The sequence below is a fragment of the Neopsephotus bourkii genome, unplaced genomic scaffold, assembly GCF_033783945.1.
Source record: "Neopsephotus bourkii isolate Nb327-2 ecotype Australia unplaced genomic scaffold, CSIRO-AGI_Nbou_v1 NB_1511, whole genome shotgun sequence".
NCBI classification, from domain to species: Eukaryota; Metazoa; Chordata; class Aves; order Psittaciformes; family Psittacidae; genus Neopsephotus; species Neopsephotus bourkii.
In genome coordinates, this window is record NW_026901987.1 from 6,571,949 (window position 1) to 6,599,631 (window position 27,683).

The 27,683-nt window shown below is 36.3% G+C and overlaps 1 protein-coding gene across 3 annotated transcripts in view; it reads right to left on the minus strand.

Annotated features, from left to right (window-relative positions):
* ASCC3 (activating signal cointegrator 1 complex subunit 3) overlaps positions 1 to 27,683 on the minus strand; it is a 268,461-nt gene that overhangs the window by 9,607 nt on the left and 231,171 nt on the right. For 2 of the 3 annotated variants that reach the window (XM_061369871.1, XM_061369870.1), the window contains 3 exons: positions 13,532 to 13,756; positions 815 to 966; positions 162 to 312 (listed from right to left, as the gene is read on the minus strand). In XM_061369871.1, coding sequence (XP_061225855.1) covers positions 162 to 312; positions 815 to 966; positions 13,532 to 13,756 — 528 coding nt within the window. The remainder of the gene's footprint in view (positions 1 to 161; positions 313 to 814; positions 967 to 13,531; positions 13,757 to 27,683) is intronic. The other variant, XM_061369872.1, reaches the window with a different exon arrangement.

Sequence of the window (27,683 nt, forward strand, 5' to 3'; positions counted from 1 at the left end):
CCTTTGTAAAGCTAGCCAGTACCTTGAAATTAAAGCAACAAATGTGCTGCACTTTATACAGAACATCCTATGATATTTGCTGAAGGGGAGAGAGTATTTCTTTTCCCAACTACTCTTCCTTTCCAGTCACATTGATAATGACCACAGATAGAGAGTATCACCTGTGAAATGTGGGCTGTTTGCAATTCACCATCCACAATGGAAGCAAAAACATGCTCTTTTCCTTCACAGGCAGCCATTAGTTCGGGAAGACACTCAATAGGTCCTTGGTAACCTCCATGCACACTCTTCCTTTTGCCTTGGCTCCACTTCCTGATGGAGACAGCAGAACATATGCCCAGGGAGGGAATGCAAACATTTGTTTTCAGTTGTTTTGGTGGTAAAAATTGATACTAGTTTCTGTGACTAAATGCTGGTCATTTATTTTTCGGTAGTATTAATTACTGCACCATCTAGGCATCTATAGAGCTTAGCATTACCTGTGATACTAGGATGGATACTAATGTATTTTTTAATGGATTAAAATAAAGAGATAATTAATATACAGAGTTAGATTTATTCATACTTGGAACCCTTCCAGTGATCTCTTGTTGATTTGTCTGGAATCATGATTCTCAAAATAATCTGTGGGGGTTAACTAATCTATGACTATTGAAAAGAGAAATCATTTGCGAAATCACCACCATGAAAGAACAAGTTCTGCTTCTGGTGCATTAATGAACATTCTCAGGCACAACAGTGCCATTCAAACACAATCAACAGTCAGAAGTAGAATGAGACTGCAAACTTTGGAATGCTTAGAAGAATTACATACCGAAAAAGGTAGAGGTGTTGTAGCTCTATATTGGGCAAAGTAAGCAGGGAAGAGTTGTGTATCCATCTACCCTGAACCACCATCTGCACCAGATTGGTTATATTCAGAGCAGTCACCAACCAGCCATGGTGTGCTGCGACATCCAACATTGCCTAATGAAAGAAGACATAAAATACAAGTAAGAGAATGAAAGGATAATTGTGTACCTGGTTCGTACAAGTAAGAGCATTTATTTAATATTTAATGCACAGGAACTTCTAGGCCTTCAACATAGGAATTTGCTTCAACCTCTACTGGTATCAGTTGGCAACTTTTGGATTAACCTTGAAAAAAGATGGATTAAATACTGTGTCACCACCATCAACTTTTACTCTTCAAAAAGTAATTTACACCATGCTGTTGGGGTGAGAGCAGAAAGTGGGATCTTTTCCTTACAAATAATGTCTTTCTTACATAATCCAACTCAGAATGAAAGGAATAAATCTCAAAGTTTACTGGAAAGGAAGAGGTTACAATTAACTGCAGTATCGGTTTATATTTTGACATGAGAGCTTTGCCAGAATTGCAAAATTATTCAAAAATCTTTGAATTATTTAAGAACAACAACAGCAACATATTTGCATTTGTTCAAAAATTAATACTAATATCACTTACCAGTAGCAGTTTTTCCCATTTTGATTTCAGGACTTAAAAATATCTCTTGCATCAGACTAGATAAAACCACTAAAACTTAGCTTAATGAGCACTTTTTAGGTTTTGCTTAACATTGAAACCTAACTTGAAATCTTGAAGAAAGATGACAAAATAGCTAATAGTTTATGTAGGGTGAGTAACAGCAGTCAGGAAAACCATGGATTTCATCCTTTGCGTTGTAAACAGTTGACAGTCTTGAAAGTAAGGGATGCTTGGCTGTCTATCCTTTCCTCTCTATCCTGAATTGGAAAAGCTTTCCTAAAGTACATTAAAAACCCATGCAAGCAAAAATCCCCTATCCAGCAAAATCTCACACTTTAAAGTGTTAAGGATCATCTTGCCTTCTGTATCTTGCTTATGCTCCTTTTCTACTTGCTGTGTTTTTGAGAATACAAGTAAAAAGGATACTCTAAATATCACTAGCATAAAGATCCAAATCTGCAAAATTCATTATGGGTTATGCACTGTGAGTGGCCCTACTGACATGAAAAAACTGTTATACCTGCTCTTTTTCCTGACTTGACTTAAATTCTTTTTGGTTTGTCTGAAAAAGAATGTAAGAGTTCTTCCAAAGGAGAAAGGACCAAAGATGAGCTTTTAGTTTCAACATTCTGTTTTAACAGCAAATGCAGTTATTTGAATATATAGTATACTTTTCATCCTACGTTAATACAATTATTATGATTTATAGAAGCATTTCAGCTAGTGAAGAAAATTATGCTATTAATATGTTAGTTGTCTTGCTTAGTTTGTTGATTAATACCATTATGTTCACAATTATGTGTGGGTCCTAATTTTTCAACACTCTAATTTAGTAGAAAGTCATGTATTTAAAAGTGGTTTGCCAAGTAGGAAATGTGGAGTTTGATTAAAATACTACAAAACATTTTTTAAGAAAGAAACAAGAGAGTCTGGTGTATTGAACAGTTTCAGCACTTTAAATACCATCTTCTTGGTATTAGGAGAGTTGTAGTTTGATTTTAAGACTAGACTTAAGAGGTTTTCATGGTTTTTCTTTTAAAGCCAAATGATACTGTTTGGTAATTCCTTAGACAGCAGATACCTGCATCATTTTAACTTATTTTCCAGCCACTAGTGTAATGAGGAGAAGCTGTCTATGTAAGTCTTCACATTTAATCAAATGTTTTACAAACAAAAGGCAGCATTTACTTAAGGCAAACTAAACAGTGAAATCTTCTTTAAACAAAGGAGTTGTTTACACACGCAGAGCTATTTCAATTAAATTACACCGATTCTGGAGAAATACTGAGTTTAAAGACACTAGTTAGTTTCAGTCCTGGCCAGTCACACAGTTTATTTTAGCAGTTTACAATGCAATTTCAACAGGTTTTATTCCAGGTCGGTGTGATAAGATCAGTGACACTTAGAAAACTATTTAAAGCATTACCCTATATTACATTGATGTTGTCTCATTTCTCATGAATTGTGGATAAAGTGCCTTTCAGGTAATAAAGATGTAGATTAAACATTGAACTTGTCATTTTTGAAGGAAGAGCCACAGCACCCTGAAACACGCTAATAACATTCCTAATGACCCTAGAAATAGGACCTCACAGCACAACACTGATGGTTTTCTGTCTTCTCACTCGGCTTGCCAAGGTCACTTCCAGGTATGCTTATTTTACTGAATAGAAAATAAAATTATGTTAGAAATCACATTTGAAAGGAGCCACTTCATAGCCTGTGGATTTATGTGTTGGTTCACACGAGTTTTAGTCAGATAAAGCGGGAATTATTCTCAGCATGTACCAGAGTGAAGTCTGTACTTTAAACTTACAGGGCAACTCGCTCTTTGCCTGCTTCCACGTTTTAAAACATATTGAAACGTACACATATGGTATAGTCCATGTTGCTGAGACAGTACAGTACATCTCTCTTATTCACTCCCTCATTGTTATTTCCTTTCTGCTTTTCTGACATAGCCTGAAACATCGTGCTCCTCAGTGAGAGTGCTGTGTATACATGAAGAATAATGGCTGCAAAGATACCCTGTCTTTTCCACAAGCAGCAAGAAGAATACAGTAAGTTGTGGTTTTAGTCAGCATGAAGCAGTGGTATTTCATAAAATGCTTGTGAGGATACACACATAACACACTGTTTTCATTGTTTTCTCCCCCCCCCCCCCTTTATTTTAAATCTATTCCCCTACCCCCCACCCTTTTTAACAGAGGTTTGAAAAGGGGAAAGGAAGAGAGAAGACGTAAGAGAAAGATAAATCTAAAACAAGCTATACACTGAAATTAACTGGAGGATCCTTTCACATAGAAAATCTCCTGGAAATTGATAGAGGCCTACAGATAGATATCCCGTAGGGAGTAAGGAAAGCTGGTGTGTGTGAGATACTATGTTCCACATTGTTATAATGAATCCACATGGCAAATCCTCTTTTCCTCCTTATTTTCTGCTTCTTCACCCATAGAATTTATTCACAGCATCTCTATCTGGATGTGAAATCCAAGACAGTGACATTGTGAAAAAGTCAGAACAATGGTAAAGTTGGCTAGTTTCATCTGCTGCCTTGGAAACCTGCACATTTAATTTTCCTCTAAGTGTAAAACACACAGATGTTTGATACTTAAATGGTTATTGAAATTCCTATAAATACTCAAGGTAACAAATTGAGTAATTCTCCTATCTCAAAACTAGCTATAGAAAATGTAGGAACTACATGAAAAAATAAGAGACAAAGGAAAAAAAAGATAAGTATTTAAAATTTACAATATCCAATGAATAACATTTAGTTTCTCTAGCTTACCCAGCTGCTACTTGTTTGGTCTGTTGCTTTTAAGTACAAACCAGAATAATTTTGTAGAAATTTGTGGCTTCTTAACTTTAACTCCTGCTTGGCAAAGAAGTAAGTAGTTTCTAAATATCTTATAGTTGTAAGATTGAAACAGATTAAGAATATTATTCTTAACTGAGAAATGGCACTAATTGGTTATCTGCCTTTCTCGCCTCAGAATTTCATGCTAACACAAGATAATTTCATCACAGAGAAAAAATTAAGAGGGCAGTGAGTGCAACAAGTAAACCAACAAATTCTAAAGATCATTTTACTTACAGAGAAAAAATACAATTTTTTTTGTAAATCGATAAGTAAAAATAAAACAAAAACCCACAAAAAACCTCAAATGAACCAAAAAGTCCTAAATCCACCACTTTTTAAACTAAAGTAGAAAAGATGGGATAAATAGATGGAGTCAAAGGAAGCATTGCTTCTTACAATGAAAATTATGTTTACCTTCATCTTATATGGGCCTTTTCATGCACTTAGCAGAATAAAAGCAGAGGCCTATACTGAGGTGGGTTTTAATCAAAGAATCAGGCATTAGCTTTTAAAAGTCTTTCAAGTGTCATACTTGGACAACAACAAATTAATAATAGCAATCAGTGACACGTCCTTTAACATTTTGTCTGTTGCTATCAAAAATAGCTTGTCTTGTACCAACATGGATAACCAACAAGCTATAAAGCATGGCAGGAGTAGGACAAAATGCTGATGCTCAGTAACTGTCAGGTATGGCAAAAAATTAAATGTTGTTGGTATTCAGAAGCAAATGTCAAAATGTTTGGATGAAAGTCTTGCTATTCCTTTCTTCATTCCATTCCATATTATTCTGTGCAATAATACAAAAACCTCAGTGCCTATTATCAGTTTTCCATCATATTTTCAGGAACAGTGGTTGGTTATCCTTCAGTACTGAATTAGTTAAACTGATCAAATTGTACCTTTCTGATCCAACATGAAGCTGAGATTTAAAAGTCTGTCTCTTTTTAGCCAAAATTACTACTGATGCTTGGAATTTAAATTATGGTTTATAATTCCCTAGCTTGAGAGGAAGCAAAGACAGAGGCAGCATGTAGGAGACGTGAGTGTGGCAAACTCATCGATAGCAACACACACTGATAGTAAGACATTGCTTTTCTCTGTTGTTTTTAAGCACTCTGAGTATGTGCTCAAAATAGCAGATACTAAACTACTCCATAATGAACATATCTACCCCACTCTCCCACCCCCACTCCCCATTTAGGAGATTTGTCTGGCAACTGAAATATTCTGATTGCAAAATCTTTTATTTTGGAAAGGTTTTACAAAGTTTTAACAGTTTTTGGTATTACTTTCACATCCTTCATCTGAAAGCCAAATATTCCGGTTCACTCTTGTATGGCTGGTTAGACAGGGGAACAGAGACTCAACAACTAGCAGAATTTCTGATCCATTCAAATGACTTAAAATAGCTTTTTTTCCTTCAGATAAGTTACCGGAGTGTTAAAATGAAACAGCCTGCATCTTCTTAACAGAAACTGCAATACTACTTTGAGTAATTTGTTCTGTTTGAAGTCACCTGTAATATAACTCTGGTTATACTAAGTACTTGTAATTAAATACTCTAAAGATAAATGTAAACATTGTAAATATAAATGTCAATATTTTGTGGCTAAATGATATTTAAGGAAAGTGGCAATGAAGTTAAATGAACAATGATAACTGCTCTGGATGCAGAGGGTAGCTAAGGAGACTAAGGTAATCTAAGAAATGTCATTGCAACTGTCAATTACTTCTGTGATTACTCAGCTAAAGGTCGACTGCCTGCAGTGATGTCATTGGTGGTAATGACTTGGTGGATGGGGACTGAAACTTCAGGAGTACTCAGGGTGATTTACATGGCTCAAATGTATCCATTCTTAAAACATTAATTTTATCTTTTTTATTAGTGCTTCACAGACTGTGACACCTTCTTGAGCACCTTTGTGAAGTTGAAGGTTGGCAAACTAATGATCGGCCTTCCATGTGGAATGACATTCACCTTAGTGAAACAGAAATAAATGGTGTAAGACTAAAATGCTTCAAATATTATTGCACAGTTATATCAAAGAGCAGAGTTAAAGGCCAATTAGTTTTTTTAACAAAAATAGTTATTTACAATTATTTAAACAGTTTAAATAGTTGTTTAGGTTTATTTATAAAAATAGTTACCTATTTTTGTACCTGAATTTATTGTGTACAGTATTCCAACATCAAATAATCAAAATACCCCCACTTGTGTCTTTGCTTCATGTTAGTTCAAGCTCTGTTGTCTAGGACTAGACTTCAGTTAGAAATATGACTTTAAATCCATACATCTATTAAAATCTTTTGAATGGTGCCTAGTTACAGGTGTTTAGGACTACAGAGTTTATATGACAAATATTTATAGATAATAATATGCAAAAGTGTATTAATTTTCCTGAAAACTATGAATTCACAATAATAAATCTTTTTTGCACATGCTTCAAAAGTAGAAAGCCTTCCAATATGTAATGTTATATTATGATCCACATGTGACTTGAGATCACACTAATACAAGCAAAATATTTTTTCAGATGTTAAAGCATACCATGTACTAAAAGTTTCATGTTTTTATATAAATCATGATTACAATGCTTCACTTACCCCAGAAACAACAACTTACTTGAAAAGCTAGAATTCAATTGAAGTAGTTTTACAGAAGGTTTTAAGGTCACTGTCTTTTGTATGTTATGCATCAGTAAACCAGGTATCTACAGATCCTTTGTGCTTCAGAGATCTAGACCAAAATAACTTTTTAGAAATGTATTAATTTGGGGAGGGATCCTTTTTTTGATTGATCTTTTTTAATTGATCCTTTGAATTGAATTTTGAATTTATGTGAAAGAATCAATTGAATCAGACTTATACAGCAGTATCATTTCAGCCTCCAGAGCACATTCCCCCCACCCCCCCTTGTACTTTACCAAGAGATATAGTGAATAAGATGTAATTAAGCCTATTTGGAAGGCAGTCCTTTTATACTGCCCTCTGTGTTCCCCGTCCCTTCACTTTTTTTACAAGCATTTTCAGCTCCCTTTTCCATATGCTCTGCTACCCCCTATGAGAGACTAATTCTTCATTCTCCCATCATCATAAAGGTCTCACTGATGTATGCAAATTATGACCTTCCTAGCTGCTTTGCAAGATTCCTATCCCTGTGTTCATCCTTTAGCCTCCATAGTAACATTATTAGTATGATCAGAACCAGGGAAAGGACAAATCACTTACTGTCTGCATTTAATGGAGTGCAACCCTTGGGTTCTTACTTTTTTTTTTTGGATAGTATTACAGAGGTAAGGACAGCTATGGCATGTGATGCCAACAATGTAAACTTGGTAGGGCACAACCCAACACGTTCAGAACTTGCTGAGTCCCAATATCCAATTTATTTTCAAATTATTAACTGAAAAAATGATATCCTCTACTATGTTAGTGAACTGTAAATACAATAAAATGTTTTTGATAAAAATCTCTTGGCAAGAAATCAGTCTCCTAACATAAACAAAGTCTTCAAGATGGCATTTGTTCCAAATCTTACAAAAATCTACCAAACTCATGAAAAATATACAGTATATTTCTCATAACAAATCTGCCCTCTTTAGAGTTTAAAGTCAGTTTCAAAGCAGTAATGTAATATTTTGTCAATAATAAAAAAATTTTGAGTGCATTTACAAGAATCCTTTTCAACAGCAATAGTTATTCCCAGTAACTTTCTCCTGAACTTTTAGCCCCATAAGGTTAGCATTCAGGAAGCTCAGCTGCTGTCTAACAAACTTAATTAATCAAAAAGTCATTTCCGAGCTGTAACTATGAGTAAAAGTGCTTCAAGTGTGCTAGCAAGCCTACAAGTTAATCAAAATGCTAATGCAGTACAAATTAAAGTTGTGATTAACATTTCACAGTAGCTGCTTAAGTGAATTGATCACACAAATGGGTTAAGCATTACTCATTTCCTCCAGCCCCAACTGGGAAAAGGTTCACCATGGGTGGGGGAAGGATTATATATAAGGAGCATCAATTCACCATTAAACTGCCACCAAGATGCTTCCATATACCAGTTCACCGATTATCCACAGCAACCAAAGACCCCACCACCACTGCCACAAAGGTGACTACCCCTTCTCCTCCATATTTACCTATAAACCACAAGCTGGAAACAAGTAGTTCCACCCCAACTTGCCCAGGTACTTTCCCAACAAAGCTCTCCATTGTTGCTTAGTATCTAAAAATGAGCATTAATGTCTAGTATCTGTGCAACAAGTTTTTTGATTATTCTATTATTTCTACCCTCCTGTGGAATAATAGCCATCCAACCATGAAAGCAGCCAATATTTAAGTCAAATTGCAAACATGGTGCTGTCACTGGAATATTATCACATACATAAAGAATATGTGTAGTAGCTCAAGAGATATGGCCTCTGCTCTTCACTTGTTTCTGAATAATCCGCTGCATTCTCAAGTTAATTTGATTCTCTTCCCTTCCTTCAGCAAAGTTGCCCATTTATTTATAGTTACCAATGCACCTCTAAAACAAAGCAATTATCTCTTGCCCTGGGGCACTTCTGGACAAATCTTACACACGCAGCTGTAGAAGAGGTCCTTCTTGTGACTCCCATCCCTTTGCAGCAAGTGAGCAGCACTCCTGGACTAACAATAGACAACATGTGTGCTTAAAACACACTTAGGACCTTCAAGAACTTCTTCATTTCCTCACAGGCAGGAAAATGAATAATCCAAGTGACATGGCTCCCAAGTCGGTAGTTATAGTGGCTGTTATGAACTGAGGAGGTTTGGGAAGGGTGTGAAGTCCAGAGCTGAGGGACATTCTTGTTTTAGTCCTGGAACTGCAGCTTGAGCACCTGTGCTGTTTGTAGCTGTGCTGATATGGCCAGTACCTTTTGTGTGAGGAGCAGTAGCTACAGATTCCACCATCAGTCACAAAAGTCTGCAGTTTAGTAGAACAAGCATTTTGTACAGAAGCTAGCTCTTAAAAGACAGCTGGATTGGTTAGCATGTTTTTGTGTAGTATTTGATGACTCTGAATGTGTATCACAAAGATGATTCTCAGAAGCAAAACTGTAGCAAAACCTGCCATTTAAATGACCAGAAACAACTAATTTACTTCAGCTATTTTAGCATGGGTAACAGGGTGTTACACACATTATTGTACAGCTAAGGAAATGCAGTGCTCAACCCAAAGAGTTTATTCTTTCCTGTCAAAATTAGATTCTCTGGAGGAGTAACATGATGAGGAAAGGCAGGCCATCAGTGACAGCATTACAAGGCTTCCTCATTTCATGTTTCCTGTGCAAACTAGTCTTTATTCTGCAGTTTGGAATCTGACTTCATGTCCATCTTCTCTCAGTGCACAGCTACCCTATTGAGATGCGTTTAACACATCCATAGGCAAACACTTCGCCAAGGTTAAGGCTGAGCTCCATGGCAGTCCTACTCCTGGCAATATTAAAATATTTTTTCAACGATTATACTACAAGTGGAGGCTTGTGGCCAATCCTAATGCAAAGCCAGCGACTGTCACATTATTTCCGAGAAGAGACTGCCCTGCTGAATCTGAGACTGACAGTATTACTGCTTCAATTATCCATTTCAATTAATGCAAATATAGGCGATGGTCTTAGAACAGCAGAGTAAGAACTGCCTGCTGAATACACAGTCACAAAATATAAGGCTTGACAAAAAAAGTAAAAAAGAGATTAGATTTAGTCTATTTCACATTCTTAAATCAGAGATAGGAAAAAAGGTGGGGTATTGTCTTCACAATAATTCTTGTAGTCTATAAAATATTAGACAAATCATTTAATTAGAATTTTTATTCTTTGATGTTCTTCTGCAAGAGGTAGAGAAGCACCATCTTACTGATACCTCTATCGTCTCTCAGTAAAAACAATGGAGATAGAGTGCAAGGCTTGAAGAGAATATGCAGTCTACTGTAATTGTATTGAAGGTAACAGAGGCAAATAAAAATTAAATGACTTGGCCAAGGTCACACAGGAGGTCATGGCAGATTTTTTGAGCCATGGGAACCTTCTGTGCTTTATCTGTGAGAGCCTGCCACTGACAGCAAACTTCTTAGCTTTTGACTTGAGCTCTTCAATGTAGAGCAGGGACATTCCTTTGGCCTACTCAATGCCTCAGTGGCCATATATTAGAGATGGGTGTGGGAGGAGATGGGCATTCACCTGCCAGGAGGCTACATACTGCTTGCTATTTCCTATATTTCTGCAGCAAGAGGGAAAGACTTCTGTATTTCATCCTGGGTTTATAGTTACTATAGACACTAAATTTACATTGCTGTAATGAACTCCATCTATACCTAACAAATGCGAACTATAGAAAAACTGTAACAGAATATACTTCTCCCATTTTGTATGTTAACAGTTACATTCCTCTATTGAGTCAGCACCATGACTCCTTAAATTCTGTAAAATGCTCATGGCATCTATCTTTCATCAAGAGTATAAATGAATTCTAACACAAAACTAAAACTTCTAAGATATCTCAGGAAAATAAATTTAGGAGTGGTTGCATGCCTTTTTTTTTTTTTAATTAGAAGAGAGTGGAATCTTATTTGAAGTCCATCAGCTACATTTATCTATCTGAAGATATTAACTGTCTGATCATTAACACTACTCAGCCTAAAGCCATTAGAAATGAGAAAGGCCCAGAAGATGTTAGAGGAACGGGAGGGAGTACATAATGGGTGGGATGTAAAAGGAACCATGGGAGAGAAGGCTGATTCAGGTGAAAGAGCACAGAAGAGTGGGTAAGTTTAATAGCCTGTGATGGAAAAAGGCTTGCTTACATATCACTGCTACTGATGGCAAATCTGCTCTGCAGGGGACCTGGGATGGAGGCCTGCTGTACATACCATGATACAACCACTTGTAAAAGCTCTTAGAAACATCTTGCTTTCTTGTAACAGAAAAGCAGTGCTTATACCGAAAGTCCATCACTCACATGCCCGTCAGCAAAAATAACAGTTTATGCGCAGGTCACAATTTTGTTAGCTCTACAACCTTAACAGCTAAAGTACTTTGTAAGTAAATAAACAGAAGTTCAACATAACTAAAAAAACAATTCCCATCTCACTGCTGAATTTTATGTTTGGTGGTGTGTGAGCGAGCGTTCACACACACAGAACATCACCCACCAAATATGTTTTATCAATGGATCCTTCCATGGTTCAGTTCCTTTTCTCACAACTAACATCTTTTTTTTCCACCTCTGTTGACCCAGAGTTCATCAGCAGGTCAGTGCTAAGGAAAAAGGTAACAACCAGTATTGAAAGTGTAACCCTGTCTACTGCTTAGATTCTGGGAACTTTAACCTCCATTTGGAAAGCGTGACTAATAAGATGGAACAAATATTCTCCCAAGAGATGTAAACCATGCACCAGCTTCAAAATACAAAAATGCTTGCATAGTTTTTATTTTTTCTGTTTTAAAGAGGAGCTCTTTCTTTTTCTTTCTTTTTTCCCCCAAGATGGTTATACATGTAACATTATGTAGCAGTCAACAGAAGGCCACAGTGCCAAGGCACAATATGGAATGGTTTAAAGGAACTGTTTCTTCTGTAACAGCGTTAAAAATACACTTTTTAGCAAAGCATGATGAATATTGAGCAAAATAATTACTGAAAAGAATCTTTAATTTACAGCTTTTTCCAAATATGTAACTACCTCCCCACATGCTAATTCCACAAATGTTTAAATGAGCTTTAAATATGTGATTTCTTTGAAACAAAGGTGAATTTTCTAACCCGAGCAAGTGATGTTCTCTGTTAATAACAGAGTGTTATGAACAGTAACTGTTTATACACTGAATATTTCAGCACCATGATTTTATTGATTTGAAATACTTATAGTAGATTTGCACTCACGCACTGCTAGTTGCCAAGTTTAAGACTGTGTAGCAATAATATCTGTGGTCTTACTTGCTTCTTACTTTCCTTAACTTTAGCTTTGTTTTGTGGAAGGTTGAAACTCACCCAAATCACTAAACACTGAACTGCCTGTCGTATTTTGTCTGTTTAGGGCACTCATTAACAATTTCTCTTAGAGTGGTTTTACAAACTGGTAGGCTTGACACAATGATGTTTACAGTTACTGCATTGCAAACAGGCTTCAAACAAGATCAAAGCCTCATTCTTACAGTTGACATGTAGACCACTGAGGATACTAATATTTGAGCAAACAAGAACTGTAGGCAGAAAGAATTACTGTCCCTATTTCACACATATTGAACCGAGGAAGATAAAAATAATAGTTTGTAGAAGGTCACCTGATCTTCAAGAACCTGTGAATGAGTCCTTGTCCTGTTCTGCTAAAGAGAATGTTATTCCTTTCTGATGGAATCAGAGGGGTGGCTGTTCTCTGCATCAGCTAGAGCTCACCCTTCCTGCAATAACTGTAACTGTACCTGTACCTGTAATTGTAACTGTGCTTTTCATATATGGCAGCACTCTATTCCAAGCTCCAACTGCTTCGAAATTCTTTTGAGGCATGCAGCTGTGCATGCAATCGTTTGTTACCAGTACCCTCCATGGTCAGTTTAGTTTCTGTGGGCTGTGACTGCAGTACAACTCTAAAAGTCACAAGCCTCCAGACCAAGTTTAAAATCTGGATTTAAAAGTGTGCTTTTTGACTCTGTGGTAATTGGGAAGTGGAAGACGTATCATTTCACAAGCTAGAGAAAAATCCTGTGTCTTGTCCCAAATCACATTTCAGAACACTTCACTCATGCTTGGCTGTGACTACAGTGCTTTCGGGTGCTATAAAAATAAAAGTACTTATAGGAGACAGGTTCTTAGTGGTCAGCATAACAATCTGCAGGGAGCGTACCCATACAGGAATGACTAACATACAACGTTTCATGATAAAGAGAGAAAAAGCTTTGGCATATTAAAGAGGCAAACCCTATGGCAACAGATGCCTCCAACCAGAGTACCACAGTCTTTTGCCGTAACTTCATTTACCTGCAGTTCTGTAAAGTGGGCATCTTTATAGGCATCTAGTTCCTCACTAAACAGATATCATACTGTGTGGTACCAGTTCTCCACAAGACTATCTTCAGATCTGCTATATTCAAAATATTACAACACACTAACAATAAATAGCAAACCAAGGAGTTAAATATTGAAATGCATTACTATACCTGACATATTCTAATTGCTTGGTCCAGCACCGTCTTTGTATCAGTTGCATAATCTGGGCAAGGCAGCATGGCATGACTGAAGTGGGCTTGCAGCAGGAGGTGTGTTTTTGTGTGTGAACTGTCAAATGAATGGGGGTTGACTTCAATTGGAAGATGTTTTGCCAGTTCACTGTTCATCTGATCTTCATTGTGTCTCACTGGCAAATCTGTGTACTCCTCAGCATTCTTAAAAAAAAATAAAAGAAATTAGCCATAGTAATTAATTTCAGAATAATTATTCCTTACTGAGGCATTAAAAGTATATGCATTTAATTAAGTACAATTTGATTTTAATGTTAAAATAGCAGCATTTTAGTGTTTAGAAAGCTTACTTATTTGTTAAAATCACGTGTGTGGGAAAACAATGGGTAGTAAAATATTCACAAATATTCACACAATTATAGGTCCTAATTTTTTTTTCACATAGATGATGAGAGGAGAATAAAAGCAATTAAATACATTCAGTGGATGGACTCAATATTTGAGATGCCCGTCTGCAGATATCCTACCCTGACTGGCTCACAAAACCATTGTAAAGTTAGCAATAAAGGAGTCGATAATTCACATTTTAAGTTTTCAGGGTTTCTACTTTTCTGTCTGTATTCAAAACACAGTGGGTTTGAAATAGCTCTGTTAAGGTTCTTTTAAAATGTACTTTCAATATTATGAACAGTCATTGTCTAAGCAACAGATGATCAGTGATCAGAACAAAGAACAAAATTGTAAGTCGGTGCTGAAAACTATCCTCTGTGCTCCACAGTGGGACTGATACCATTCATGCCAAAACAAAAACTGTCTAAGAGCTTTCTCACTATAGCAAAAAAGAGCTGTACACCACCAGCTATTTAAATAATTTATCATTATTTAAATCAAGTAATAAATTAATTATTAATTTATTATTAATTTAAATGTAGTTATGAGTAGCAACATCCTTGGGGCTGTGAGGAACAGTCCTAGTAGTCAGAGCAGAGATGCTCATTCTCCTGCTAGGGAAATCCACTGTCTCTGAAAGAAAATTCAGGAGTAGCATCCTAAGAACTATAATTTAAGCTGAAGAATCAGTTCTGTGACTTAATTGGTAATTTTTTCCTGCACAAAACTCTCTTGTGCATGTATGCCTACATGTTGTTTGGAATGAGAATGATCTTTCTAAAGCATAAAACTTGCAAGTAAAGTAAGAGTTTCACAATATGTTATATCTTTTCCATCTGTAATTTAAGAAAGTGTATTTCTTTTGTCATAAAGTAAAGAGTAATTTGGGTAGCCCAAAGGGCAATGTCTTTCAAACTATGGGCTTAGCAGAGACCATTAAATTAAAGTGGTCAGGGTTTTACATTCCTCTTAAAGTATAAATTCGATATTATGCATTTTAGTCTTCAATCTCCAGTCAGACTTCCTGCAAATCCATATTAATGAAATATTCACAACAGGAACCAATGTAGAGTGTGGTAATGAAAATGGCAATTTTAGAACACCTAACAGAACTACGTAATTGACTTGCAAAGTACCGAATCCACTCATTAATAGCCTAACACATAGAACCTTTTCTGACAATTCCTAAAACCCAGTTATATAGCTGCTTTTCACCCCTTTGAAAACTGACAATAGAAAATTTTCTATTTTCTTTAATGGTACAATGAAACTACACCTAAACTATGATATAAGTGTAAAAGTAAGTATTAGACAACTTTAGATTTGGGAAGAAAATCAGAATGTAATTAATTTATTTTATATCTCGACTGCAGATTAGAAATGAAGATTTACTAAAGACAACTGCTGCTTAATCCTGGATGTCTCTGCTAGATCTCTTGTGAAAACTGTGGTCATTTATTCTCTGAACCTAAGGTCACAATCTTTTTAAGCCCTATAGAAAGCTGCATGTTTGCTTCACTCTTTTTATTTAACTGGCTTCTCCTTCAAAGATATTCTAAAGAATATTTACCAAGGAGATTTTTTACTTAGTTTTGCTTTGCAGTTTAAAGTAGCAGAAAGAAGAAGGATCAGCCAAGTCACTCCAGACCAATTGGTACTCCTGAAAATGCATTTTCCCTAATTCTTCCCCAACACGTTTTATTTACCTCCAAAACACTCCTCTTATTTTAAACAACTTGCCTACTTAATTTCCTGTTTGTGATCATTGACTGTAAGTAAGTGAGGTTCATTTTCTTATCTGCATCATGTAGGTAATTAAAGGAAATTGAGAATGGGTAGTGAAGCTTTTATACAACTGAGAATGAAGCTGAATGGAGGGCACTGAGGTCAGCAGAGTCCATTATATTTTTATGTGAGAGGCCAGTATGTCTGCCCTGTCCTTGTTTGCTTAGTGTAGGCTGGACAGACTACTAACTGCAAATCTGTTTCTCTGATTTGCCCAGCTGTCCTTGAATAAAGACATCTTCCATTGCAAAATGTTAAATGACAGTGATTGACAACTCTGTGATGAACTCTGCTTGTAACCCCCTGCTACTGTTTTCAGGTTGCACAAGAAAAGACAGAATAAAGAAACATCCTTTGTAATAACCTCAAATGGGCCCTGCTGTTCACTCAATATTTTTTCATTTTAGTATTCCTTTTCATTGTGAATCTCAATCTGTTCTTCAAAGCCTATAGCTTCAACTATTCCACAGAATATGTAAGATATTTTATTTTAGTACAGTATGTCTGAATACCGTTTTTACTTCCATGGGTGAGGAAACAGATCAAATTACGTATCAATCATTAATCTTCATTCTGAAGTCAAGAAACTTAATATAATCTTTAGAGTTAAACCACAAAGCAAGGCTGTTCATTTTTCACTTTCCCTTTTTCTTGTGTTAAATCAGGACTATTGCAGACAATAATAATATGTTTACAAGCACCTACACCATTAAGCACAACTCGGAGTATACCAGGAGATAACTAGGAATTTTAGCTGTGGGTTCTGAATCATGCATTTGATGGACATATCACATCTCTCTCTTCCATAGGTCTGTGATGGACTTTCCCAATAATGTCTCCTTATAGGCATTAGAGATTGCTGCATCATTTTGAGAGGGTAAGAAATCTGCAATTCAACCTGTGTGGGGTGCAGGGTCATACAGCAAACAGCAACTTGCTTTGCCAGTGAGAAATGTCACACCTAGACCTGCATCAACTTGATAGCTGTGTTTTACAAGGCCAAAGGGCTATTCTGGTAATTGAATTCTGTTTCCTGCATAACACTAGCCACAGAATCATCTTAGAATCCTGTCTGCAACATTCCAGATATGCAGTTTATCATCTCCCTTTATTTGAATTGTCAGAATTGTTCTAAAAATAAACAACTTATTCCATTTTAAAATATACCTTCTGCAGTTTTCTGGTACTGTGAGGCATTTGAGGGGTCAGACTGAACTAAAGTTTAAACACGGTATCCAACATGGTATTATGATCCACAGTGTCCACAGGGTTAAAAAAAAATAAATTAAAAAAATCAGATTTTCTTTCTACTCACAAAATGTGTAAATTTGGCTGAAATTACTGATTTATAGTAAGAGCTGAACTATATACCACATGCAAACCTTCTAAAATATTTTAAATCTCTAACTAAATCTTGCCATCTGCCTACAAGAGAGAAGAGGATACGTGTGGAACACAGACGGACATGGGATCAAGGTGAGCAACTAAAGTAAACTTGAATATTTTAAGTTCAGTTCAGTCATGGGAACAGTAAAACTTACAAAGTTAATGAGTTCCAGACTTTAAAGAGCAGTTGATTAATTTGTAACAATGAGGGTCTAAACCAAACCAAAAATAGTTTCTCACATTCCAGAGCTGAGGCAGTAGTCTTTTCTTTAGCAATGCTGTTATTGAAAGAATTGACTGACTGCTTGTATGTTCATTTCCTTTCTATAGGTACAGTGAATCCAAACACATGTATTTTCAACTTCAATAAACCCGCAAGGTGTTTTGCTCTCTTTCAAGTTTCTGATGTATTTATATTCAGAAAACAAATAAATGTGGGGAAACATGCTGCTCGGAAAATTGTATCTGTGTTAAGTGATTCCATTATAAACTCCTATTTTAAGGAATTTATTGGTAGGCTATAAATGTATATGCTTTGGTCTCAGTTTTATGGGACATAATTCAAACTTCCAAAGTTTAAAATGTTGAGGTTTTGGTTTTCTTTTTTTTTTTTTTTTACTCTTAGATATAAAAGCTCTAGGACAACATCCTAGTTAAAAACAGTTATAAACATATATTACTAGTTACAAGGTTTAAGAACAAACATGATGCATGCTTTCAAGATTCATATTATTGACAAAAAAGAAGAATATCCCATGTAATTTCTACCAGCTGATGGAAGCCACTATATAACATGGATTGTTAGACTGGAAATTTAGATTGTGTCTTTTAGACAGCAGACACCTGCATAAAGAGTTTCCTCAGCCTGTTTTACACATATAAAATATATGTTTAATACTTTGCAAAAGTGACATTCCAGACTTTTAGGGCCAGAGCAGGCTGAAGGTTTGTAGAGATCTTGAAGACTGGCTAACATGATGTAAAAAAAGAAAAAAATTGACAGGCAAGATTAGAATATATTTACTACACAATACTGTAATTCATCATGGAGACCATTCTAAATATGCTCCTTGACTTCATACAGCATATAACATCTTTTCCTCTCATAGACTCCTAGAATGGTTCGGGTCGGAAGGGACATTCAAAGGTCATCTAGTCCAACTCCCAAGCAATGAGCAGGGACATCTACAACTAGATCAAACTGCCCAGAACCACATCCGGCCTGGGCTTGAGTGTCTCCAGGAATGGTGCATCCACCACCTCCCTGGGCAACCTGTGCCAGTGTTTTACCACTCATTGTAAAGAATTTCTTCCTCACATCCAGCCTGACTCTCCCCTCTTTTAGTTTAAAACCATTACTCCTCGTCCTATGGCCCTGCTAAAAAGTCTGTCCCCATCTTTCTCATAGGCCCCTTTTTAAGAACTGAAAGGCCACAATAAAGTCTCCCTGAAGTCTTCTCCAGGCTGAACAACCCCAACTCTCACAGCCTTTCCTCTTTGGGAAGGTGCTCTGATCATTTCTGTGGCCCTCCTCCAGAGCAACAGGTCTGTATCTTTCCTACTGAGGACTCCAGAGATGGATATACTACTCTAGGTGGTGAGTAATCAGAGCAGAGTAGAGGGGCAGAATCACCTCTCTTGACCTCCTGGCCATGCTCCTTTGGACGCAGACCAGCATATGATTGGCCTTCTGGGCTGCAAGGGCACATTGCTGGCTCATGTCCAGTCTTTCATCCATCAGTACCCCCTAGTCCATCTCCTCAGGGGTACTCTCAATCCCTTCATCCCCCAGCCTGTATTGATATTGAGGGTTGCCCTGTCAACTGCAAGTATATGTGGAAATGCAATTGAATGCAATCCAGCATACCAGAGCCAATTCTGCAGTTCCTTTCCCATGGGGGCTTTCCCATCACTTCCTTCCAGGGTCAGTAGCTGGAAGGGAGGAAAGGCAGAAAGCAAAGCCCTGTGCCAGCCCCTGTGCTGCAGGACACAGAGACAGAGCTGCAGCTCCTGGGCAGCAGCTGTCTCTGATTGTGGAAAAAGGGGTCCTTCTGGCACTGGTGCTTCTCAGTGGGGACTCTGCCTTCTCTAACTCTCTACTCGAGCTTGGGTAATAGGAAAATGATTTTGCTGCTTCTTTAGTACTCTGTCGGAGTACTCTCCACTCTTCTCTACTCCTGGAAAAATGACAGAAGGAAAATGTGTAGGATGAAGAGCAAAATCCAAGGAATAAGGGCTGCTTATTATATTTTTGAAACAAACACTAATTTTTTAATTATGTAGTTAGTGGTTAATGCATTTTTAGAGATAAAAGATACGTGTCCAAACAAACAAACAAGTATAGAATTAAATTGTAAAGTTAATCCAATTAACTGGGTAGGAGCAAAACAGTGAGGCTGGGCTACCCTGGGCTCTGTCTCCAGATTTAAGATTTACCAGAGTGAGCAATGGAAATTTCCAGTTGAGCATGAGATGTTCAAGAGAGAAGGTTATAAAGCCCATCAACATGCAATTACGTATATCTATATATTAAAAAAATAATAAAAAATTATAACCATCTTTCAGGATTTAAAATGAGCACATTTCAGTAATGAGACCTACAAACAGAGTTTATAAGAACATACAATTTGAAAGTTCTGATAAATCCTTATCAAGGTCTCAGTGATCAGAGAAATCATATATTGTATTCTCAGACTTTAAACAGCTTAAACAGACAACTGTTTGAGTTCTGCTTTGAAATAGCTGCGTATGATAAACACCACAAATTTTACAATTGCAGACATCATAAAAAGTACATCCTAGGGCAATGAAACAGTTGAGTGATCATTTAAAAACACCCTGAAGGGTTTAGATTTCACAAGTTCACCTTTTACTTAAAACAACCAAACTACAAACTACTGATGACATTCTTGATGACCAGAGGTCAGGAGTCTGAAAGACCTTTGCCACTGTGCACAGAGCAATAGGAGGTCAGCAATATTAGCTACCAGTAGCAGAGGGTGACCTGGCAAATCTGGGAACTTCTAAAGTACAAAGTTAAATTACAGACCTCTGCTTCAGCATGGAGTTGCTAAAAGAAAATGCAAGCATGTTAGCACATGTGAGAGGGAGGATTATATAAAATAACAGTAATTTGACATGGGAAAAAAGTTTTTAGGACTTCGATAATAACTTGGAAATTTATTTCCCTTTTTTCTTCCCCCTAAAGCTTCCTAAGCATATCAGAGAGGCTAGGTTTCAGTGTACAGGAAGATACAGTAACAGATAACATAATCATTGCAATTAGTTTACCAAATAGTAAAAAAAATACAGAAGCATTCTGTTTCAGATTAATTTCCTCTTTAAACTGCATACTTTACCGAAACATATGAAAACAAGGAATAAATTAATGATTTTAAGTCTTCACTCTCTCAATCCGTATTTCATATAGTTTAGGATCACATTCATAATTCAGTGCTACTTTTTTGCCATTCCTAATAAAAATCATTCTTACAATATATTTGTTTTTCCATCAAATGTGCAGGTACTTTCACATTATTAAGCCTGTTCAACCTTCACAGAGGTGGCTTTAGTTCACTCTTAGGTTTTTAAGTTAAAATATTGACTATAAGTAAGCCTGTAGCACTTGATCAGTTTAAGGAAAAATAAACGCAAAAGAGACTGAAGTAGGACAAAAATAAGAGCAAACATCTGAAACTGGTATAGAATACACATTATTCACATAGAATAAGTTACTTTGATCATAGCAAATAAATATAAATGGAACTGTATAAATTCCATTTATAAATTGAATTATAGTGATGTGATTATTACATTTATCACTTGAAATGGTGTATTTGAGATTTTGCCTTTCCAAGATGCCTGACTTTTCCTATTACTTCTCATAAGAATGCTTTGAACCTGCACATTTTGAATGCATTATAATCATCCTTTTTTTTTTTTCTTATTTATCTAAAGACCTAGATGGGGCAGTGACCCACAACTCTTTCCCTGTAATCTCAAGTCAAGGAAAGATTTATAAAACCAACTGGCTTTGGTTGTACTGAAACTAATTGTATTGCACTAATACAGAAAAGCTTTTCAGTGCATGAGGTCAGTAATGTGTTAACGCAAAACTGGGAAAATCTCTCTTGAGTATACATTCAAAAGTCTGATTGTCATGAGAAATGTACTTCAGTTCCATTGGACATTTGTCCACATTCTGAAGCTGAGCTTGGCTGAATTAGCTGGCTCAACTACTGATTGAGACGATGATAGCAATAAAAACTGTAATAGCAAATCCTGGCACACAGCTTTCCCTGGGAAAGCGATCAGTCATTTTCTGTCTTTGGCTTTGATCCTCCATTGGGATCTTCCAGTGCAGAGCGCAGACCGAGGGAAGAAGTTAACACATCTCTGCATTAAGTTACTGCTACTCAGTATGGAGACAGAAGTAAGCGCTACTAATTCTTTATGTGAAATGGGGCCCATATATACTGTATATGTTAATGGCAAGCTGTAAAAGCTCTGTGTGTTGAAAACCAGATTTTAGATCTGCTGACCTGTGGCAGCGCCCCTAGCAGGGAGCCACAAATGCACACTGCTGCATTTTTGTACTGGATTAAATTCTGGATCTAGACTACTATGTGATCAGAGACAAAAGGGAATAAAAAGTTCACAGGCGTGAATACCTGTCATCATGTGGTGAAATGACTAGCAGCCTCTGTTCAAGAGAGGCTCAAGCCCAGAATAATAGGAGAACAATATGAACTGGCAGAAATATATGGGAAACTTGGAAGGTGCCTACACGCACAATGTCTTTTCAGCAAGCCGCTACTGGTCTCACTCTGAGCCCTTTAAAATGAAAATAGTTTAATTTAATAATAAAAAAATACAACTGTAAGAGGAACTGACAGCTGCTGCAAGTAAATTTCAATAAGGGCAGTTCCCTGCTGATAACAACTGGCACATCTCCATTCATTTCAGTGTAACCATGTGGATTAACATTGCCTGAAAATCTGACCCAATGTCTTGAGAGGTACAAGGTAATGCAGGTCTGGAAGACACTGCTAATTACAAGGGTGTGGAAGAAGGGGAATCACTGAGGAAAAAAAAAAGTCAGTAAAAGAAAAAATATTTGAAGTCTACTAAACAAAGAGACAATCTGTCAGTATTTTGGTGTCCTTGATTTGAGGAAGTTCTAACAACACTTCTGTCATGAATGACCAGAGTTCTGATACAGTAACATGGCAAAAAAGTGCCCTTGTGCCACACCTGACCGTAACAGAACATCCTATTACCTGGATGGGATGTACCATGCATTGCCAGGGCAGGTATAACCCTTTTTGGATGGCAAGTGGTAACTTTTCTTGGTGATGTTCACTGCACACAAATTTGTGAGAACATTGTAAACTCAGTGTTCTTATGCAGGCTTTTATTTATAGGTAGAAAGGCATCTTTTATTAGACATTAAAATGTCTAAAATTAGACATTAAAATGTCTTATTTATAGGTAGAAAGGCATCCATTTAAAGTACACTGTAAGAGCTGTATTAAATAAAATAAAATGAAAAGATAACCAACAGTTAAGGGAATTGCAGATATTTTGCTTCTGTTGTAAAGTTTTAAGAACTTATTTAAAAAGATAAAGAAAACAGAGATTTTCAGTACCAGATGTCTAGGAAGATCCCATTTGGATTTGAGCTACTTAAATTTGCAATCATGTATTTATACATCTAACAGAGCTTCTGTTTCCCCTAGAATCTGAAAATTAACTAGCTTTGTAGCATCTTTCTTGATCTGCCACCCGTGCCCTGAGGATTAGAGACTCCACCTGAGCTTGTTTTACAAGCATAACAGAAAAAATTAATCTCTGCTGGCAGCAATCCCACTGGGATACTGATGAATAATGATATCCCTCTCTTGCTGCCCTCTCAGTCCACTAGAAAAGCCACTCTAACCCAGCAACGTGGAAGCCTCTGAAACCATTCCAGCTGTGGATTAGCAGGCAGTCAAGCATCCATCTGTTCTGTGTGAATCAAGACAAAGCAAACATACATTCTTATAGCTAAAGAAGTATTAAAAATTAGCATCTTATATGACTGCATATAGTAAACATTAAAACAGTCATATACAAAAGAAAAAATATCTATACCTCATGATATTTACATTTGCTTGCTGCCTTAAGCAAATGATAAAACAGTTGCAGTTAATCTCATTAACCTACAGAACATTCTGCATTCAATGTTTTAATATGTTTAAGATAAAGTTTCTTTATATTATATGTATCAGTTCTACCTAATAATATTTTGTGAGTAGGCATGTATTCACACACTAAATAAACATAAGTCAACACAGTAGCATGCCTCCACCTTGACAGAAGAAGCATTTAAGAGACCTGTTGTGGGAGGGATTTTAGCCATTTTCTCACCCTCTAAGGTGAAAAGAATAGCCTTGATATATTTTCTCTTTCTGAAAAATAGTCGTTTGAATAACCTCTGATGGCTTGCCAGTCTTTTCCACTGGAAGGCAGAAAAAAAAGGCAGTGGGAAATTGGCATGTGGGAAATCCAGTCAAACTGGTGATGTCTGATTTGGCTTTTCCATGGGAAACAGGACAAGGATCTAGTATAAGTTAAGGAAAGCTGTATTTGAGCATCATCCCAGATACTTAGAAAAGTGCATAATCTAACAATTTTTATATAAAATAAATTCAATATTTTGCCATATGCCCGGCCCACATTCATTAAGCTGCAGGGGTGAAGAAAATCTGCAACTGTTTGTTCTTTAAAAGAAAGTTTAGTATGCCGTACCAAATTTACAAATATATATAGTAACTTTTTCAGATGCTAAGAAAAGTTTTGGCCTTCTGGTAACAAAAATCTCTCTGCAATTTCTTCTAGCATTATAGGTAGCATGCGCTACTTAAATGTGAAATAAAACACTTTGTAAATACTGGCAAATAATAGAAGAGGCCGATTTCTTAATAATTCATCTGTGATAATACACAACATCAACCCTTAAAATAAAATTCAACCTTCTGAAGACAGTCAGGTTACATCAGCGAAAATAAACAAAAAGAAAAGAAGGAGACAAAGAAAGAATCTAAATGTAAATAGAAAAATACAAGTGTCAGATACTTCATTAAGGACCGATCAGTAATCCTCTTATGTCCCTTTTTAAAAAAAAACAACTATGCTATAGGAATATGCTAGGTACCAATCTTGCATGATGTAATTATTTCAGACAAACCAATCCTTATTGTGAAATTTCAGTTCCAATCAGAAAACAACATACAAAATGCCATTCTCTGTCTTAGCAGTTTTACAAGTCTGAGCAATAACTTCTTTGCTGACAGAGAAAAACATCTGTGTGCCGTTAAACAGCGCTCAGTACGGCTGAGTTGGTGTCACTAAGTGAACTGAATCCTGTGAATACAAATTCATCAGCAACATAATTGTAATTGCTATAATTTACAGGACAATAGTATAATTCTATCAAAAGCAAAGCAGTAACTGGAAGCCAGTGAAGACAAAAGAACTGCAGGCTGCAGAGTGCCTAAATTTGCCTATCATGCTTTAATTACAAATCAGGAGGCATAAAGAAGGTAGAACTTGCACCACCTTGATAAAGGCACACTGAGCTTGTAAGACTGCTTTCTGGAGTACTTCGGGCATGAGAACCCACAGTCATTTATCAAAGCAGCACTGCATATTATAAAATCTGCAGCATTACCCTAATAGATGAGGTTTATAACAACACAAACATTATTTCAACAAATATATTGTATATCCGAAAATAGGGCCATATGACATGACTGATGAAAAAAATGCCATTTCATTTTCAGTATGATTAATTTGCAAAGCATTGGCTGCATGTGCATAGTTTGGAATCTCACATGATGATGGCTACAGTTATAACTGCGAAGTAAGCAGGAAGTAGAAGACTTTTGTGCTAAAACAAAGAACAAACTGTAAGTGGATGAACTGCCTGCAGTTTTAAGCAGTCAGCTAAAACCAAGCTTGCTATCACTGAACTTTCTTCTAGCATATATATCATGGACAAGCATTGATTTGGTACAGATGGCAGCCAATGTTCACATCTGTAAGTACAAGACCAGGACAGTAGTCGTATGTGCCCCAGCAGATACAAGGGTAATAGCTTCCCGGCTCATCAGAATAGTTTTCATTGGTATGAATGAGTGTTTAGCTGCTATAACTGTATCTGTAGCTCTTTTGAAAGGAATTTATTTCCGCATTCTTCTGGCAGAAATGGTTACTGAAGCAGCTGTTTGAAATGGGGATATAGCGAGGCTATTGGCTTCTACTGCCACAGCTCTACACACTTTCAGATGTTTTTCCCTTAGACCCTGCACTGCAATCAAAGCAGGCTAGGAAAAAAAAAAGAAGAAAGAAATAAAAAATTAAAGACACTATCTTATTTAAAAGACAACAGTTCTTGTCTTATGGCCTACCTTGTGGGAAACACTTCTTAGAATCTTTCAACTTTAAAATAGGTTTAATTTTAACTTGCCTGAGTTTTGAATCAGATTTTTAAGCTGGCAAGTAATGACAACTGAAGTAATGAAGCTGGGTAAGACTGGAGAGAAAATAAAGGAGATCTGTTAATCAGAGATTAGGAAGTAATGTGTGTTGGAGATGGGAAGGTTTTACATTTTCTGGTTTTGAACATAATTCTTCCTTATTGATGTCACAAAAAAAGAAAGAGTTATGCTACATTCAGTTAGCTGTCAGTGGTGGGCATTGTCATCTCTTTTTGCCAACTGATTGTGCTTTTCTAGATATGATGCTTTTAAACTAAAATTCAAACAATCATTTGGAAAAAGAAAAGTAGAAAATAATTGTGTCATGATGTTAGAAACAAGCTATTATATTCAAGTACTACAGCAACATTCAAAACTGCTCCATCTACTGGGACTAAAGAAAAGTCAAGACAAATTTAATGTGTGAGTATTCATATGCATAAGTTCTCTTTCTGCTAAGTACAAGATACTCTGAATATACTGGACATAGATGATGACATTCAGATGCTATTAAAATTCATTGTAGCATTTTGGTTTATTTTCATGAAGCCAAACATAATTTTCAAATTTAAACTTATTTTATAAAACACACTATGATACTATCTAGATGTTTCCAAGCAGGAACTGAATCAGAAATGATTCAAAATATTAAAATCCAGAGAATATAGGCTTTATAAAAATTAAGTAAATGATCCTGGAAATGCCTGTCTTCAGAATGGAGTTTATGCACTGAACAGTTCTAGGTATCAGTCATGTTCACATTGTTAAGAATGCACAGTATCTATGAAATCAAATATGTAAGTGCTTTAAAGGTTAGCATGTAACATAATTGCTTTTCATCTGTGATAAAGTTTACATACTAAATTATTTCTACTCGACACTGAAACAAACAAATATAGTCTTGCTGAACTTCTATGCTTTGAAGAGATCCATAGTCGCATCTTTTTTGTGAATTTAAATTAGAAAAATCACTGACTTAGGAAGAGCGATCGGATTTTTTTCTGAAATGGCTATAGAACAGAAAATCACTTTTATATAATATCTTAAAAAAACCCAAATCAATGTTTCTGCCCTGGCTTGCAGAGAAAATATTCCACAAAACAGCTCACATTAGCTTGCCCTTGGACTACTTTTGTAATTGGATGTGCCAATGACGATGAACAGAAAGTAAAGCTATAGGTTAAGTGACCTAGAATCTCAGAGTACAAATGCCTAACAGGTAATGAAAGACAGATAAAGCATTAGCAACTTTACTCTTTTGTTACCTATGTATCTGGGATGGAGAGTGCCTGTTTCATGAAACTCCTTCTTCTACATTTCTGTGATTCCAGCAATGCCAGTATTCTGCTGAGTTCCAAAATAGTTAGTCTAATACAAGCCAGTGTAACAATACTGTCAATTATCGGATAGAAATATAGGGAGGAGGTATGTGGATACCAAACTTATAAGTCCATGTTTGTATAACAGAAAGATGGATACATATGTCCCACTATAACACAAATACTGTATTGTTCTGTTCCGAAGCTCCCCAGTAAGAAAGGAACCCATCTCTTGCAACCAGTTTACATGAAAGCAGCAGGCACAAGAAAACTAACCAGTTCTCTCTTGTAGGCAGAATTCAAAACCAGAAATAACAGACAACATGCACATAAAACAAGGGATGAAAGATGGTAATGTTTTCCACTTCACTCTTTGGTATGAACAGATATCACAAACTATTTGCTCAGATAAGTGTAGTAACAAATCACCCAAAATCATAACACTAGTGGACCTAGACATCACAGTCCTGACCAACCATCAACAGACCTCCTTTCCTCAAGGTACAAACCTGCATTCGATTTTTGAAAACATTTGTTGTGACTGCTGCTTTAGTACAGAAAACAACAAAAATGACCCCAAAGTATCAGTTTTGTTTGTTTTTCTTTTTTTTTGTGTGTTTTTTGTTGTTTTTTTTGTTGGTTTGTGGGTGTTTTTTTTTTTTTTTTATCTCTGCACCGAACATTCACAATTAAAGTAAACCATCTTTATGTACCTCAGGGAAATCAAGCCTG